The sequence below is a fragment of the Erpetoichthys calabaricus genome, chromosome 2 (assembly GCF_900747795.2).
Source record: "Erpetoichthys calabaricus chromosome 2, fErpCal1.3, whole genome shotgun sequence".
NCBI classification, from domain to species: domain Eukaryota; kingdom Metazoa; phylum Chordata; class Cladistia; order Polypteriformes; family Polypteridae; genus Erpetoichthys; species Erpetoichthys calabaricus.
In genome coordinates this window covers 346,107,536-346,126,929 of record NC_041395.2, presented here as the reverse complement: position 1 = coordinate 346,126,929, position 19,394 = coordinate 346,107,536, and the positions used below count along the sequence as shown (strand labels likewise).

The 19,394-nt window shown below is 43.1% G+C and overlaps 1 protein-coding gene across 4 annotated transcripts in view; it reads left to right on the top strand.

Annotated features, from left to right (window-relative positions):
• Positions 1–19,394, top strand: part of sox6 (SRY-box transcription factor 6) — a 264,750-nt gene that overhangs the window by 115,955 nt on the left and 129,401 nt on the right. For all 4 annotated transcript variants that reach the window (XM_028796093.2, XM_051923458.1, XM_028796092.2 and 1 more), the window contains exons 4-5: positions 14,698–14,870; positions 18,787–18,855. In XM_028796093.2, the coding sequence (XP_028651926.1) occupies positions 14,698–14,870; positions 18,787–18,855 (242 nt within the window). The remainder of the gene's footprint in view (positions 1–14,697; positions 14,871–18,786; positions 18,856–19,394) is intronic.

Below are 19,394 nucleotides of genomic sequence, written 5' to 3'. Positions count from 1 at the left end.
TTGTATAATATATATATATTTTTTTGCTCAAAAATGTTATGCTTTCATTGCTGGACAGTCTATTACCAAAGAGGCTCTGCTATAACACGTCTGCCTCTGATTAAAGCCCCTCCTTGCTGTATGACACCCTACAAGTGATGAGTAATACTCAAGCAATTTATGGGCAAGGGAGAGTTCAGGTGTCTGCAGCAAAGTGTGAGCTGCCCCGGCGTCTGCTCACCTCGCTTGAGCTTTTACAGATAGAAAAGGAAAGGCACTATAGAAAATGGACAGAGTGAGAGGAAGATAGGGCAGACAACGTGTAATAGATAGACAGGTAGGATAGGAATTAATATAATAGACATGAAAGGAAGTAAAAAAGATAGATAGATAGATAGATAGATAGATAGATAGATAGATAGATAGATAGAGTAGATAGATAGATAGATAGATAGATAGATAGATAGAAAGATAGATAGCTAGATAGATAGATAGATAGATAGATAGATAGATAGATAGATAGATAGATAGATAGATAGATAGATAGATGAAAGGCACTATATAATTGATAGATAATAATAATCTAATAATAATGATAATAATAATAGTAATAATAATAATAATGCATTTTATTTATATAGTGCCAGATTAAATAGATAGATGAAAGGCACTATATAATAGATAGATAGATAGATAGATAGATAGATAGATAGATAGATAGATAGATAGATAGATAGATAGATAGATAGATAGATAGAAAGGCACTATAAGATAGATAGATAGATAGATAGATAGATAGATAGATAGATAGATAGATAGATAGATAGATAGATGAAAGGCACTATATAATTGATAGATAATAATAATCATATAATAATAATAATAGTTATAATAATAATAATACATTTTAGTTATATAGTGCCAGATTAAATAGATAGATGAAAGGCACTTTATAATAGATAGATAGATAGATAGATAGATAGATAGATAGATAGATAGATAGATAGATAGATAGATAGATGAAAGGCACTTTATAATTGATAGATAATAATAATCATATAATAATAATAATAGTAATAATAATAATAATGCATTTTAGTTATATAGTGCCAGATTAAATAGATAGATGAAAGGCACTATATAATAGATAGATAGATAGATAGATAGATAGATAGATAGATAGATAGATAGATAGATAGATAGATAGATAGATAGATAGATAGATGAAATGCACTATATAATTGGTAGATAATAATAATAATAATGCATTTTATTTATATAGTGCCAGATTAAATAAATAGATGAAAGGCACTATACAATTGATCTTAAATTCATTATGTAATACAAAGAATTACTGAAAGGCGCGATAGGCACTATATTGTATAATAGAGCTGTGTAAACAGCTCTGTATGAGAGAGAAATTGATATGAAAGGCCAGTTGTTATAGTCAGATGTCTATGAAAGTCACTTTATAATAGTTATATATAGATAGCTACAGTACGTAAGGCACTATATAGTAAATGAATTTGAAAGGCATAATATACAGATCGGACAGACAATATATAATAGATAGATGGAAAGTCAGATAGAGAAGGCACTTCACAGTTCGAAAGGCAATATATAAGGTAGATAGTAAAGACGCTATACAAGATAATGGACACGCAGTGTTTATGTATGAAAAAGTAATGTAAATATTTTGAAACAAAGTACATAACAGACCAAGAGCCACACAATATAATAGTAATAATAATAATGATAATAATAATACATATATTATTTTAAAGATTATAATAATATATTAAAGTGATTCTTGTTTCCAGTCCCCTAGTTTCATCAGGTGAAGCTGGCGTGCAGAAGAGCAGCAGTGCCTGACCTAGTGGTGCCTGTTAATTGTCTGCAGCCATCCGTGTCCCTCTGGTCAGCAGCTCTGCATTTCTGCACTCCATCTGAAGTGCCACCTTTGCCCTTTTGATGCCCCCTGCTGAGCGTGTAAATTCCTGTAGGTGGGCGGCTTGTGCCACTTGACAGATCTGTAAGTGATGGACCAATTGTATGCCTGTTGCTGGGTCTCCATCTGCCTGTAATTATGAGGCAGTCAGCTCTGCATGGCTCATAATTTTTTTATTTTTGATTAATTGCTCATATAGCCATTTAATGAGTGGTACCCACAGAATGTGTTTTAGTTCTGTTCTGTCACGTATGACTGTGGGATAAATGGACACCTGCCCCATATTAGTGTCCCACTTGCACACCTCTCTCCCGGACATGCATGGCGACTGTTGCTGCGACTTTCGATGAGAGAGAGAAAAGGCTTAACAGAGTCGCGTGACTCCTTCATGTCCTGCGGCATCTTCTTGTAGATCTGTAATTGATGCCACTTTCGAGAATTGGGGATTCCGTTAAGTATAAAAGAGCCCGTCTCGGGAAGTAGGACGTGTAATCCGATGAGAGAACGTGACTAGAGAGCCGGACGGTGGAGTAAAGCGCTTCAGGACAAATGACTTGTGACATAAATAAGCGCCGGCACTGCTGCTCGCCTCTTATCTCGACCCGCTTCTGAAACAGAACATGAAAGCATTGATCTGAATGGCAGAATATGTGGGAATTCAGAAATCAGCCGTTGCTGTCATGTTTATTTAATTGATATAAAGAATGCATCAATCACTCTGAGAAATGTGGGCAAGGAGCAACTGAGGTACAGCCTGAGCGGTTAATTTCCACAGAATGTGCTCCAGACTGTCTCTGCTGGTGAGGACTTCAGTTGCAATTGTTCCCTAATTAGAGATTGTTCCTGCCTTGCTCCCTGCGCTCGCTAGGATTGGCTCCAGCTTCCCCAGGATCCTTCTCTGGAAAAAACAGGTTTAGAAAGTGGATGGATGGGTTCTGGTTTTATAAGCACCCTCATGTAGATCATGTAGACCACCATAGATGACTTAAACCACTGAGGTTTCTGCAGATGTTTAGCATGATATACCGAACATCTCTCATCACTATCCAACTCCAATTGCCATGAAGCCCTGCGGGAAGCCGCTCCAACCCAGGGGGGGCGGCCATCTAGTGTCCTGGAGGAGGTACTGCACAGTCCATGGCTGCTCCCTCTGAACGAAGGGGCGTCCCGCCACACAATATATATATATATACCCCAAACCAACCCCGACATAACATAAACTCCAAAAGTGTCCAGTGGAAAGTAATAATAAAAAGATAAAGTGTAGCCCAATGTTAATATCCAATACAAACCCTCCCTTGACCCCACTCTGAACACAAACTCGCCAAGACACACAGAAAGTATGAAACGCACATACCGTAAAAGTCCAGAAGATTTAACAGAAAACAGATAACGTTTGTGAACCTGGGTCAGCTGGACAAATAGTCCTACGGAAAGTAGACAGATGAAAATGAGGGTTCACTCCTCTCCCCAAACAACACGAAACAGTCTCATCTCGCTTATCCTCAGAACGTGTCGTGATCCAAAACCCCGGGGTTTTGCGGTGCAAAGCTGTTGTTGTCGGGTGTTGAAAGTGGCAGGTAGAGAAAGGGGTGAATGATTTGAAGCGGTGCTTTCTCCTGTCTCTGTGACGGAATGGCGGTCTAGTAGAACGGAATGTTGGGTTTTTTTTCTGTCCTTCTGTTTAAATAACGACTGATCGGATGTTTGTGATGGAATTGACAGGACCAATTATCATGAGGGGCCACAGTTCCACAGAGTTATCCTTCCCTCCATTGTTTCCAGGGGTGCATATTTACATAGACACACACACACACACACCATGTAAACAGCACTGTCGCTACCCGATCTGCGCACGCATGTGCACAAAGACAACCCGTGCCGCGTGTGCATGCGCACTCATGCGCAGAACTTTACTATTACGACCTTGCCCGATCTGCGTTTTTCTGCTTCACGACATGAGTCCCCATCCAATTTGTCTCGCGCATGCGCTGTCTGCTTAATTCATTTCACGACGCTGCCCGATTTGTTCTGCGCATGTCTAATGTTTTACGACATACGTCACTCGTCGGGTTTGAATTGTACTTGCCAGTCATTTTTGTGTTGATGTTTATCTCCGTCTGTAAGTGGACTTCTTATTGGAAAAGATGACAACTTTTGAATTTTATAACGTCTTGGAAGAATATTTGTCGCCTGAAAATTTTAATGGCATTCGAATGAAGAGGGAGCGAAATGAAATGTGACGTGTGTCTGTGAACTTTGTAATGGATACGTATAGCTTTTTGTAAGTACCGCGCGTGTGTATTGAAAAGCTACGTCATCGCACACTTTATGGTGCTGCCCAATCTGTTTAATGCATGCTTGAACACTTTACGGCATGCTAGACTTTCAATACGCCTGTGCGTGCAAATCAGGCAGTCACGCAGATCGGGTAATGACAAGCACAATGCTACGAAAGACGGGACCCGGCACAAAATCCATTTACGAAGACATTAATCATGTAGCACCGCTACGATGTGGCCCGTAGATCATGTGACAAGTCATTTGACATTTAAGGGAGGCTTCATATTGTTTGCTGTTGTTCAGTTTGGGTCCCCATTCAAGTGTCAGAATGCAAACGATAGGAAGCTTTTGAATTGAAGACCCGCCTCCTTCCCCTCATTCATTGGTCGGTCCTGCCCACTGACAGCACTTTCATTGGCTACCAAGACACCTGTAGTGTACACACACCTTTATTTAGGGGTTTTGAGGCATGTAGAATGTATTTGTTTTGTGATTTGCCTTTATAGTCATCAGATATTTTTCATTTCTCTCTTGATCTTTAAAACTGATCACATGGCCCATTGCAGCACTTCCTGTGTGATTTTGGGCTATGCAAAAATAAACTGTATTGTATTGTATTGTATGGCCGTGTTGATCCAACTTGTGATGTCAGGGAGGTTACACTATAAATATGGTGGCATTCACATTCTCAGTGGTCTCTCGGTGGATGCAAAAATCTCTTTTGATGTGATTCAAGTTGGCGTGAGTGGCAGGTGGGTTCTGGGGTTTTGTATGCCCCCTGGTTTCCTGTTTTGACCTCTGCTGTCTTTGGGCCCTTGCTTGCACTGTTAACTTTAATTTTTCTCACCATTGTGTCGTCCCCTAGTTAGTTTGCGCTCAGATCAATCCTCGGACAACCCTGCACGTGTATAACATTGTCAGCATGGCCAAGTGTGGTGTGAGGGATCATAGATCCAGAAGTTAAAGGAAAGGAGCGAAGACGTGGATCAGGCGGAAAGTCGGCTTTATGTTTGCGCTGATCAGAGAGGGTCCATTCATCAGTGCTGTCCCACAAACGGCCATTATATGAACCCCTAAGCACTGCTGATGTGACCTGAGACTTCTAAACCTAAATGTAATTAGGGGCACCCAGGCTAGCCAATGAGAGAGGAGGACTCCTGACCAATGGATGAGCGGGAGGCAGGTCTTCAGTTCGAAAGCTCGATCTCGTCCCAATGCACTTCACTGTCATGCACAAGAGCGTTTCTCAGCAGTGGCTAATTGACATACAAAGACATTGTGAGCGAAGCGAACGTCTGGACACCTGACAGCTGGATTACACAACGCAAGCCATTGAAATTTAATTTTTCATGGTGTCGTTTGCTCTTGTTCAAGCTGGGGTCTTCATTCAAGCCCGTTGTATCAAGCATTTTGTACTCTCCGTTCTGCGTGAAAACGCAAGATTCTAATTTATTTCTTGAGCACCACTACAAACGATGCAGGGTGATGAAAGGCCCTATCCCATTTAACGATTTTTCTTTCAGTTTTCGTTTACGTAATCTTGTTGAGTCGAGGGCAGTCGTGACATCCTCAGCGTTTCATTCCAGCTGGTTTGATTTTTGTCTTAAGCCGTAATGGCGGCTCGTGTGTGCGAGTGCTGACAGCCAATATAATGTATGTAGTGCAGCTACACTCGGGTTTGCAAACAGAAGAGACGCTTGCCTGACTGACGTCTTGTGTTTTATGTACAGCGACAGAATGAAAAAATAAAATAAAAGTAAAGGACTAAAACTGCGCCTGAGCTTACCTTCCCTGAATGCGTTTAGAATGTAGAACTGGTCAGGCAGCACGTTATTGCCTGTGAAAACTGTGCTGGAAATCCATCACAGAGTCATGTAGTTTGTCATTCTCTGCCATTTCCAGTGTAAATGTGACCTCTTTAGACAACCAGATGAGCAAGTGCATGATGTCACGTTTGTCATCTCTGACTATAAGTCACATAATTTACGTTGCATTTCCATTTATTCGCTCAGCTGACACTTTTATCCAAAGTGACTTACAAAAAGAGGCCACCATAATCGAGTAAACATCCGTCTAGGGGACTGTTATTTGAACAAGAGTGACAGGACGAGGGGACAAAATTGATCATCACAAGTGAAGAGCTCATTTACAAAACCGAACAGCTAATTTGAGTGAGACAGAAATTCACCAAACACGAGGGTCTTCAAGTGCTTCTTAAACACATTGGGGGAGTCCAAACTCTGAAAGGAGGTGGGCAGCCCGCACCAACGTGAAAATCATCTGATTTGAGATTGGATGCCATGCAGAGGTAGCATCACCAGACGGCATTCAACAGCAGACCTGTGTGGTCGAGAAGGAGCCAAAGACCTCATAAGTGTGGAGCCACTGACTCCCCTGTAGGTAAGCATCATGGACTTGAACTTGATTGGTATGTGCTGCTGTTGCTGCTACTGCTCTAAGAAACCAGTGTGGCGATCTGAAGGGAGGAGTGACCTGTGCCCACCTCGGCTTGGCTGACCATCAGACATACTGCTGCTTTTTGAGTCATCTGCAGTGTCTTGGTGACAAACATCGTGACGTGACAGGACCAAAGCCTGGACCAGTGAAATACAGTGGTGTGAAAAACTATTTGCCCCCTTCCTGATTTCTTATTCTTTTGCATGTTTGTCACACAAAATGTTTCTGATCATCAAACACATTTAACCATTAGTCAAATATAACACAAGTAAACAGAAAATGCAGTTTGTAAATGGTGGTTTTTATTATTTAGGGAGAAAAAAAAAATCCAAACCTACATGGCCCTGTGTGAAAAAGTAATTGCCCCCTGAACCTAATAAACTGGTTGGGCCACCCTTAGCAGCATAACTGCAATCAAGCGTTTGGGATAACTTGCAATGAGTCTTTTACAGTGCTCTGGAGGAATTTTGGCCCCACTCATCTTTGCAAATTGTTGTAATTCAGCTTTATTTGAGGGTTTTCTAGCATGAACCGCCTTTTTAAGGTCATGCCATAGCATCTCAATTGGATTCAGGTCAGGACTTTGACTAGGCCACTCCAAAGTCTTCATTTTGTTTTTCTTCAGCCATTCAGAGGTGGATTTGCTGGTGTGTTTTGGGTCATTGTCCTGTTGCAGCACCCAAGATCGCTTCAGCTTGAGTTGACGAACAGATGGCCGGACATTCTCCTTCAGGATTTTTGGTAGACAGTAGAATTCATGGGTTCCATCTATCACAGCAAGCCTTCCAGGTCCTGAAGCAGCAAAACAACCCCAGACCATCACACTACCACACCCATATTTTACTGTTGGTATGATGTTCTTTTTCTGAAATGCTGTGTTCCTTTTACGCCAGATGTAACGGGACATTGCCCTTCCAAAAAGTTCAACTTTTTGTCTCATCAGTCCACAAGGTATTTTCCCAAAAGTCTTGGCAATCATTGAGATGTTTCTTAGAAAAAATTGAGACGAGCCCTAATGTTCTTTTTGTTAACAGTGGTTTGCATCTTGGAAATCTGCCATGCAGGCCGTTTTTGCCCCAGTCTCTTTCTTATGGTGGAGTCGTGAACACTGACCTTAATTGAGGCAAGTGAGGCCTGCAGTTGTTTAGACGTTGTCCTGGGGTCTTTTGTGACCTCTAGGATGAGTCGTCTCTGCGCTCTTGGGGTAATTTTGGTCGGCCAGCCACTCCTGGGAAGGTTCACCACTGTTCCATGTTTTTTGCAATTTGTGGATAATGGCTCTCACTGTGGTTCGTGGAGTCCCAAAGCTTTAGAAATGGCTTTATAACCTTTACCAGACTGATAGATCTCAATTACTTCTGTTCTCATTTGTTCCTGAATTTCTTTGGATCTTGGCATGATGTCTAGCTTTTGAGGTGCTTTTGGTCTACTTCTCAGTGTCAGGCAGCTCCTAATTAAGTGATTTCTTGATTGAAACAGGTGTGGCAGTAATCAGGCTGGGGGTGGCTACGGAAATTGAACTCAGGTGTGATACACCACAGTTAGGTTATTTTTTAACAAGGGGGCAATTACTTTTTCACACAGGGCCATGTAGGTTTGGATTTTTTTTCTCCCTAAATAATAAAAACCATCATTTAAAAACTGCATTTTGTGTTTACTTGTGTTATATTTGACTAATGGTTAAATGTGTTTGATGATCAGAAACATTTTGTGTGACAAACATGCAAAAGAATAAGAAATCAGGAAGGGGGCAAATAGTTTTTCACACCACTGTAAGTGGACAGGACTGACGAGCTTTGTTGGGCTCAATGGCCTGTTCTCCTCCAGGTTGTTCTAATGTTCTGTCAGGTATGATCTGATCTTGAGGGCGTTGTACACAGCAAATCTGCAAGTCTGGCAGACCACAACAACATGGTCCATGAAGGACAGCTGGCCATCAACCACCACCCCAAGGTTGCATGCCAACTTGAAGGATGTTAGCAATAGTGACCTCAGAGATGGGGTATGTAATAACAAGTGGGTCCATATCTGCCAGTTTGAGCTGGAGATGGTGCTCCACCATCCTATTTGCAGTATCAGAGAGACATGCTGATGCCGTGTGGCAATGATGGGTAGAGATGTGTATCATCATCCTAACACTGATAGGTCAAACCATGGGACTGGATGATAGCACTTAGTGAGGAGGTGCATAGAGAGAAGAGGAAAGGACCCAGCACCGATCCACGGGGAGCCCCAGTGCTTACCTGGTGCCCCCTTGACATCTCTCTACACTAGTAGGATCTGCCCAAGAGGTAGGAATCAGTGCACCTGATGGCATCAGAGAGGGTGAGAGATCTAGCAGGATGAGCACAGATGGCATGTTGGAAGCTCTGACCTCCCATAACATTTCGACAGCGGTGAGTGAGAGCCGCCTCAGCCAAGTGGTCCTTCTAGGCTCCTGACTGATTAGGATGAAGCAGTCTGTCCTGTAGAACATTGGTTGTTAAACTATGGGTGACAATCCATTTTGGGACACGTGTTATCTGAATTTAGGTTGACCGGAGTTATGATTCACAATTTGGGTGTGGCCTTGGGAGTATCTTTCGATGGGTCGAAGCAGGCAGTTTTATCAAATGCCATTGCTCAGCTATGACCTGGCAATTTTCTGTGGGCCACAGTGGGTGGAGACTCGCCAAGGGGGACACCCAGCCCCACCATCATCACCACCTATGAACCCCTGCTGTAGAAGAATGTGGTATTAGCTTAACAGATAAAGAATGATCATTTTGGACTGAAGTGTTCCTCTGAAGTCTTCTAGAACAGTAGTCACCCTGGCATTGATCCCTGTTGCCACATGGATCTGCACCCGTAGGTCACTGTCAAGCACTCCCACCACAGATGGGCAACAAGAATAGCAGTCTCACACCAGCTTCATTCAGAGCCCGTCTGCCAGTATTGGCCACATTGCAGATGGCAACTCAGTCCACCACAGGCAGGGGCATGGCTCCTGGAGGTACAGGGATGGATGATATTATTGTCCGCCCACCCAATAAAAGAATCAAATTTAGATTATTTTGGTATTTTGTTGCCCACTCTACATATCCAAATGCCCACCCCAGGATGGCATCCTGGTAACGTCACTGACCCAGGGCCAGTTTGGAATCACTTGGCGCAGCTGAAGGAAAGTGCACACAGACAACTGGGAGAACATGCAAACTCAACATGGACAGCAACAAGCAGGCCGACAACAGGACCCATGACACACGGCCATGCCAGCCACTGCGCCACCATGCAGCATGCGGGCGCCGTTCTTAAATGTAGATTTCCAGGCAGAGCATTTGCATTTTATGAAGCCTACAGATAATGCCTACCAGCTTCTCTTGAAAGCTCTACAGAATAAGCATTTTATAAAGCTCAGCGCGGCACTCTTGCGACAGCATTAACATATGCAAATGGCATTAATTGCATGTAATTGCTTGAAAATCTTGGGGAAAAATGTGAGTAATCAGTCCGCGTCTGCATTTGCATCGTTTTACTGCTTTTCTTCAAAGCGTCTTTCTTGTCCAAGTTGTCACTGGGCCTCTCCGTAGGGTGGCGTCTGAGGCAGAGACCCGGGCTGTGACGATGGCATCCTCCCTTCTGAGCTCTGGGGGCCATTCGTGCCTATGGTGTCAGGGCACAGGCTATGGAGGGCTTTGTCAGGGTGGTCAGTGGCACTCACAGCAGACTGGTGACATAAGACGCGTTGGTGTGTGGCTCAGCAAATTCCTGAGATTAAGGGGGTTCAGGGCCTTGAACCTGGGGGGTCCTCCTGTCTCACCCTAGTTTTATACTTTCAGCTCCTGCTGGCATGGAAATCAAGGAGATGGATGGTTAGCCACTGCATGCTTCTGAGATTAGAGATCTCTTTTCGTACTCTCATGTCCTGTGTGCCAGTGCCCGCTGTGTGGCAGAGGGCTATGTGTGGTGTTTGCTGACCTCAGATGCCACCTTCTTAAAGAGTTTCTGCTTGGAGCCAAACGACTCATCCCAGTGCCAGGCTTGATTCCTCACATGGGGTTCGGCCATTTTGAACCTTTTTAGCCACTTAGCTGGCATCCGATGGTGTACCTACCTGACTTTTTAAGTGGTGCCATGCTTCACGTGTTTTTTTTTTTTTCTTTTCGTTCTGTCGTGATCATCTCATCAAGCCTGAGCAGCTACCGACCCTGGTGTGGACATGCATGTGCATTTCATCTTGCCACACATAGCGATTCAGTGAGGTGGGCCATGCCATAGGTGAGGTTACTCGTCACTATACTCCAGTAAATGCTAAGATATGGCATGGGCATCTGAGGTGTGGTGGGCATGCTGGACTGGTCAGCAAAGCAACATCAAACAGATCACACAGGCATGTGCACACACACTCGCCGAATCTGTATTAAGATGGAGAGTGTGTGTGTGTGCGTGGGTGTATGTGTATGTGTGTGTAAAGTCCAAGCACACACACTCACTGGCTCTGTATTAACACAGTACCTGGGGGGGGGACTTGCCTTCTGTGTGAGTGAGTGTGTACACAGGTGTGTGTAGACTAAGCACACACACTCACTGGTGCTGCATCAGTACCATACAAGGACTTCAATTTCTTATGTGTGTGAGTGTGAAGACGCATGCACACACTCAGCAGGGCATTACCGGTACTGTGACAGGGGCTCACTTTGGTGTGTGTGTGTGTAGACCAAGCCCACTTTCTCACTGGCCCTGTATTGGTACTATAAGATGAGGTCCCCTTCTTCGTATGTGAGTGTGAACACACGTGTGTGTGTGTGTGTCTGTGTGTGTCTGTAGGCCAGGCACTCATCTATTAGCTCTGCATTACATTAATATAAGGGGCTGAGCTGCCCGTCTGTGTGTGTGAGTGTGAACACGTGTGTGTAGACCAAGCACACACACTCACTGACGTTGTGTCAGTACTTTAGAAGGACTTCACTTTCTTGTATGTGTGTGTGTGAGTGTAAACACACACTTATGTGTCCCTCTAAACCAGGGCTGCCCAGTTTGTGCACGTCCTGTCTCCTCCTGCTGGGCTGACCAATGCCAGTCATGACGCTCTGGCAGCTTCTGGCGGGTCCCATCAGCGCTGGTCTTGCTGTTTCATTTCCTTGTCGTTTTTTTTTTATTTATTTTGCTGCTTGTAAATCAGGACCCCTAGCAGGGTGAACAGGAGATGGTCACATAGCTAAACCCGAGCCTTATGCCAGTCCGATGCTATGCCTGAATCTATTCCACATGTGTCCATTTGACCTGCTCCTGTTTTCCATATGGCATCAAGCCTGGCATTGGAGGCAGAGGCTGTGTGGCTGTAGTTCTCCCTGAATGTCCTCCTGGGGTTGGCATTGGCACTTGAGCTGACTGAGGTCTTGCGATGGTCCAAGTGGTCTAAGTGGTGGCCTGATGTTGGTCGTGTGAGAATTAGTTATGACAAACACCCAGCACTGGGTCATGTTCTGCTGGACTGTCACCAGAGTGTCTCCTAATATCCCATCTCCTGGCTGGTAATCATTGGTGCCAGGCTCGGTCTGCACCTCCACCTCCACCAATGACATGTAGCCTTCCACAAGAGTGAAAGCAATGCTGGGGTGTGGAGACCTGTTGGCACGGACACACCTGTCTTTGACAGAATCGACTCGTGCCAGCCTGAGTCAGAGTCTCAGCATTGGGCAGAGCAGCCTTAATGCCCCCATAAATCTCTCACAGTGGCTCTATTAAGGCAAATGGCTGTCCACATCAGGTATATCAAATTAATGAGCCGTTGAGTCAAATTGAAACAGTTGAACTGCAGTGGTCCCCCCGAGACACATGTGGATGAAGGACAGTAGCCAGTATGAGGAAACCAACCTGAACATCTGCCCAACTTGCCATCACCACGGTGGAGTTCACCTGGCACACTTCCAAAGGGTCTACCAGTTTAGGGACAAGGGGATCACAGCAAACTGAGTAAATGACAAGGACGCAAAGGAATAAAAGAGGTTGATGGCAGTGGACTTGTGTCATCGGGGAAGACCGAGCAAGTGAGCAAGTGGAAGACAGGATAGACAACAAGACATCAGGTGGGGGGGTGAGTGTGACAAAAGTGACAGTCAGTGACCGGATCACAGGAGAGACACCAGTGACCAGAGAAAGAGGAACAGGAGCGGCAGCCGAAGAAGAAGAGGAAGGCATGGAAGAGGAGTGGGCATTGAGTGCTTGTGCAGCAGTGGACTGGATGAGAAGATGTGACAGCTCTGGGGGACAGAGTGAGTGACAATAGTGGAATTTCAAGAAACGGTAAAAGAGTTGTGTCCATAAGTGATTGGGAAAGAGGAGGAGACCATCAGAGATCTCCACAGTAGCCTTCACAAATCCTTTGTAGAGCAGGAGTGACCTGTGGAGAGTTGGAGGAAGGAGGTCATGGTTGCCCTCAGAAAGTGGACAATTGGATAAGTGGAGGAGTGAAGGGAGGGTGGCATCAGTGGGCTCTTTGTGTCTTTATGAGCAGGAAAAGTGGGGTGAGAAGAAAGATTAAAATGACCGTCCCTGATTAGGTGAAAGGATGTGACCACCCGTGATTGGGTAAGAACAATGTGACTGCAATGGCTAACAGTGATTGGGTGAGAGAAGGTGACCACAGACATCATCTGCTATTGAGTGACAGGAGGTAACTGCAGTTAAGTGCCTTGAGCATGGGAAAGGCGCTATATAAATAAAATGTATTATTATTATTATTATCATTGCCTGAGGTGACTTGACTGCAGTGGCTGTCCGTGAATAGCTGAGACGATGTGACCACAGTGACTGTCAGTGATTGGGTGAGAGAAGGTGACCCTCAGTTATTGTCTTTTATTTGGGTAAGAGGTGACTGCAGTCACTATTGGTGATTGGCCAAGATGTTGTGACCACAGTGGACATCCTTGATTGGGTGAAAGGAAGTGACCATAGTGGCCATCATAGATTAGATGAGAGGAGGTGACCACAGTGGCCATCAGAGTGCTCACTAGTAACCTTCAGTAACTGGATGGAGTGGCAGTAGTGGCCTTTACATTCTTGTGTAGAAGAGGAATGATATTAGGAGCCTTCATCAGTAGATGATGAGTGACAAGACCAGTCAAGGGGGTAGTGGCATCAGTGACCTTTTCTGAGCAGGAATAGAAGTGGCCCAGGGTAGCTCCAGGAGTGGACAAGAGTTACATCGATAGGGACAGCAGTGGCCTTCAGTGGCATCTTCTGTCTATTCTGGTGGGGCCTGTCACTCCCTTGTTTTCTAAAGACTGCACCCTCCATGCCCTCTGGCACCTGCACACCCTCCCTCGCCTTCTGCTCTTCCTTGCACATCCGCGGATGTTCATTGAATGCTGGATGACGGCACGCAGCACTGAGTGTCACTGTAATGATGTGAATGTTCACAGCACACAGGCCTTGTTTCCCCCATTATCCGTCATTGTCTGCCACTAATTTGCCACCTCCGACCTGCGACAGATCCCTAATTTACACGGAACAATCCAGAGGCTTCCTGCCTATAGAAAAAGCTGTGAGGAAGTGAGAGTGCCGGCGTGCCGCGTGAATGAGCTCTGACTGGCGCTTAGCCTGAAGAAAGGCCTCTTGTGAATATAGCGCCTGACTGCAGCTCGGGGACGATGTTGGTGACGACGCTTGTAGTAGTGAAAGGCGCTTTATACAGCAGAGACTGCATGATTGGCTGATTAATGCAGAGCAGGAGTATGCCAGCCTGGACCAGCGTACAGTAATGGGTGAGCTTTCTTTTTGACTTTTGTGAAGTGCCCTGTGATGATGGCTTGCTATACCAACATGCCACGCCTGCCTTCAGGGTATCAAGCTGGGATTCCTCATGTTTATCCTGCCCAGAGTGTGCAGGCCATGCTAAGCATTGGCAACAACTCCAGTCTTCATTTTCTTACTGCTGTTTTCTACATTGCATAATGAACCCTGTCTGTGAGTCACTGTGTGTGACAAAGCCACCAGTCAGGCTCGGGTCTCACCTGTGACCCTCTTTCTGTTGCCTTCTTATCTCTAAGGTACTCCTGAAAGTCTGGCGGAAAAGGAGCGGCAGCTTTCAACCATGATCACCCAGCTCATCAGCTTACGAGAGCAGCTCCTGGCCGCTCACGACGAGCAGAAGAAGTTGGCAGCCTCGCAAATCGAGAAGCAGCGGCAGCAAATGGAGCTCGCCCGTCAGCAGCAGGAGCAGGTGAGGCGTGGGGGGCAGCGAGTGCCAGTCTGTGCTTGGCATTGCCAGGCTTTAATCACAACTGGCTTACACTTACAGCACCTTTCAAGTCTATTTACTATGTAACATCTGTCAGTCTTTAATTGATATACTAACATATAGTGCCTTTCATATCAATCAATTATATAGAGCCTTTCTTAATGTCTATTATATAATGTCTTTCATCTATCTATCTATCTATCTATCTATCTATCTATCTATTATATAGTGCCTTTCATATCTATCAATTATATAGAGCCTTTCTTAATGTCTATTATATAACGTCTTTCATCTATCTATCTATCTATCTATCTATCTATCTATCTATCTATCTATCTATCTATCTATCTATTATATAAGGCCTTTCATCTATCTATCTGTCTATCTATCTATCTATCTATTATATAGTGCCTTTCATATCTATCAATTATATAGAGCCTTTCTTAATGTCTATTATATAATGATAATGTCTTTCATCTATCTATCTATCTATCTATCTATCTATCTATCTATCTATCTATCTATCTATCTATCTATCTATCTATCTATCATATAAGGCCTTTCATCTATCTATCTATCTATTATATAGTGCCTTTCATATCTATCAATTATATAGAGCCTTTCTTAATGTCTATTATATAATGTCTTTCATCTATCTATCTATCTATCTATCTATCTATCTATCTATCTATCTATCTATCTATCTATCTATCTATCTATCTATCTATCTATCTATTCATTATATAGTGCCTTTCTTATCTATCTATCTATCTATCTATCTATCTATCTATCTATCTATCTATCTATCTATCTATCTATCTATCTATCTATCTATTATATAGTGCCTTTCATATCTATCAATTATATAGAGCCTTTCTTAATGTCTATTATATAACGTCTTTCATCTATCTATCTATCTATCTATCTATCTATCTATCTATCTATCTATCTATCTATCTATCTATCTAGCTATTATATAAGGCCTTTCATCTATCTATCTGTCTATCTATCTATCTATCTATTATATAGTGCCTTTCATATCTATCAATTATATAGAGCCTTTCTTAATGTCTATTATATAATGATAATGTCTTTCATCTATCTATCTATCTATCTATCTATCTATCTATCTATCTATCTATCTATCTATCTATCTATTATATAGTGCCATATTTGTGCCTACTGCACCTGTGTTTATCTTTCACATCTGTTTATCTGTCTTTATATTTTGATTATATAGTGCCTTCATAGCCATCAATCTATATATTTTATATTGTTGTTCAGATCTATTATATACCATCTTGCACAACTATTTATTTAGTACATATCATACAGTATGTGTGTATCGTATAATATAGTATTTGAGGAACACTCTGATTTTCCATTTGTTTGCTTTCTGTTTTATGTGTATTACTCCATTCTGTAATTTCTGCCTTTATTTTATTTAAAATAAATTTTATGTTTTTCTTTTTATACATGTAAAATACGTATATTTAATGTATAATCTTTTCTGGTTCTGCTTACTTTATCTTCTGGTCATTATCCCAGTAAACAGATTACTTATATTTTTTGTAGTTTTGCAGTAGTGGTTGTTTCATATCTTATAGTGTATCCTATAGTTCCTTTTGTTTCTCCATTATATAGTGCCTTTCTTTCTTTCTTTCTTTCTTTCTTTCTTTCTTTCTTTCTTTCTTTCTTTCTTTCTTTCTTTCTTTCTGTTTTTGCTCCTTTTCTTTTCCTGGTGACTTTTTGTGTTTTTCTTTGTTTCTTTACATATTTTCCTCTGTTTGTATTTAGCCCACCTCTGGCCCCCTTTCTCTGCAGCCTCATTTCAAACGCCCGCCAGTATTCAGGGTCTCGCCTTGTTTGTATTTTTAGTCCCGTGATGATCCTTTACAATTCTTCATCAGCTAAACTGAGACGTTAACTCTTTCCCAGGGCCCAGCATGTGTTCCACTTACACTGAGCCAGCCTGGTGCCCACTCAGCTCAGGTGAAGGACTCCAGCTTGGTACTCATTCACAGATTTTTACTTGTGACACTGAAAAAAAAGGAAACACACAGCCGCCTAAATAAAGAGGCCGTTAGCCAGTGCTGTTCTTGTAGTGACTGAGGCTGTTGCACGCTGGTCCCTGGTGTGACACGGGCAGATCACTCGGCTCACAGGCCGCCTCGAGACGTTTTCCTCAGTGGTTATTTTGCAGGTCGGGCGTCTCCCCCATTTGTGTGTCTGTGCCCACACAATTAATGTGCTCTTGTAAGGGAGGCGACGTCGGGAACGGCATGATGTGTTCAGTTAAGCCGTGTTTTATGGGGACACAGCGGCGTGTCGTATGCTCAGATGGTTTTAATGAATACTGATTGCTGATATTTAATGCGCCTTAATATTTGCCCACATGTAAGAGTATAGACTGAGCCCTTAATGGAAAGGAAGAGGAAGAGCATTATAAAAAAAATGTGAAGTTAGAATGTCATTTAGCCATGGAGACACGACACAGTAATTAACTGTTGACACTTGTGAATAAGCTCGCACAAATTAATCTTGACACATTTGCAGACGAGTGATATCTTACAGTGAACACTTTGTAATTATATTTGAAAATGAAAATTAAATGACACTTAAGACTAGGTTGTCATGCTCAGTGAAGCGGGCATGCAGTCAGAATGGGAGCTGAAATAAAAACCTGCAAGGCGAGAGCCCCTGTGCACCTCGGGCAGCCGCCGCTCGCCTTCTGCCGTGTGATTGCGCTGAGGAGTAAACGGCGAGCCAAGAGCACAGCGCCTCCTGAAGGCCGTGGGACCACATCTCATGGTGGGACCTTGACGTCGTAGTGGTACGCTCGGGGCCGGCTCGTCTCTTCTCTTCACCATTCTTGTCTTGTCTAATCTTCTCTCCTCATTTACTTTCTCTTCTTTTCTCTTCTCTGTTCTTGTCTTGTCTATTCTTCTCTTTTCTTCTGTTCTCCATTCTTCTATTCTCCATTTTTGTCTTGTCAATTCTTATCTTCTATTTTCTCCTCTTTTCTCTATTTTCTCTTCTCCGTTCTTCTCTTCTCTTCTCCATTCTTCTCTTTTCTTGTCTTGTCTATTCTTCTCTTTTCTTCTCTTCTCCATTGTTCTCTTTTCTTCTCTTCTCCATTTTGCTCTTCTCCATTCTTCTCTTCTCTTTTCTTGTCTTATGTATTCTTCTCTTTTAATTTCTCTTCTTTTATGTTCTTTTCTCTTCTCTTCTCCATTCTTGTCTTGTCTATTCTTCTCTTCTATTTTCTCCTATTTTCTCTTTTTTCTCTTCTCCATTCTTCTCTTATTCATTCTTCTCTTCTCTATTCTTATGTATTCTTCACTTCTGTTTTCTTCTCTTCTCCATTGTTCTCTTTTCTTCTCTTCTCCGTTGTTCTCTTCTCTTTTCTTGTCTTGTCTACTCTTCTCTTTTCTTCTCTTCTCCATTGTTCTCTTTTCTTCTCTTCTGCATTCTTCTCTTCTCTTTTCTTGTCTTATGTATTCTTCTCTTTTAATTTCTCCTCCATTATGTTCTTTTCTTTTCTCTTCTCCATTCTTGTCTTGTCTATTCTTCTCTTCTATTTTCTCCTCTTTTGTCTTTTTTCTGTTCTCCATTCTTCTCTTCTCTTATTCATTCTTCTCTTCTCTTCTCTATTCTTCACTTCTCTTTTCTTCTCTTCTCCATTCTTCTCTTTTCTTCTCTTATCCATTCTTCTCTTTTCTTCTCTTCTCCATTCTACTCTTTTCTTGTCTTATGTATTCTTCTCTTTTAATTTCTCCTCTTTTATGTTCTTTTCTCTTCTCCTCTCTTCTCCATTCTTGTCTATTCTTCTCTTTTAACTTCTCCTCTTCTTTTCTCCTTTGTGTTTCACCTTCTTCCTTTTCCTTTTCTCCTGCAGATCGCCAGACAACAGCAGCAGCTCTTACAGCAGCAGCACAAGATCAACCTTCTGCAGCAGCAAATTCAGGTTAGTGTTGCCGCTCCTCTCTGCTCTCGTCTTTGTGCTCAAATTGGGGACGAAGAGCCCAAAGCTGGGCACAGGTGGAGGTTTTCTGCGCTGGCGTGTTTGGGGTCTTTCTCTCGAGTGTCATTAGTGGGATGGCAGTTTTCAGGCCCCACCTTTGATTGTCAGGGGCTCCAGAGGTGCTAAAGAGGAGTGCGTCCAACTTGCTGAGCAGGGGAGCAGCTGACTTGAGTCATTGAGGGTCATCGGGTCATGTTGTGGTCCTCATCATTGTTTGGTGTTTTCTAGCATGAGAGCACTTGGCTGACCAGCTCACCTTCGCGCCATTGAACTTTAGAACGGCACACGTGCCCCTTTGTATATGACGTCCCACCGTTCACACTGCATGTCAGTACAAGAACCAGTCCCAAGGCCAAGGACGATCTCCGCATCAAAAGCCTTTTTGAAAGCTTTGAGTGTCCCCAGGGCACACAGACCTAAATTACTGTGAAACGGAAGACGTTTGGAAGCAGCAGGACCCTTCCAAGAGTTGATCAAGCAGC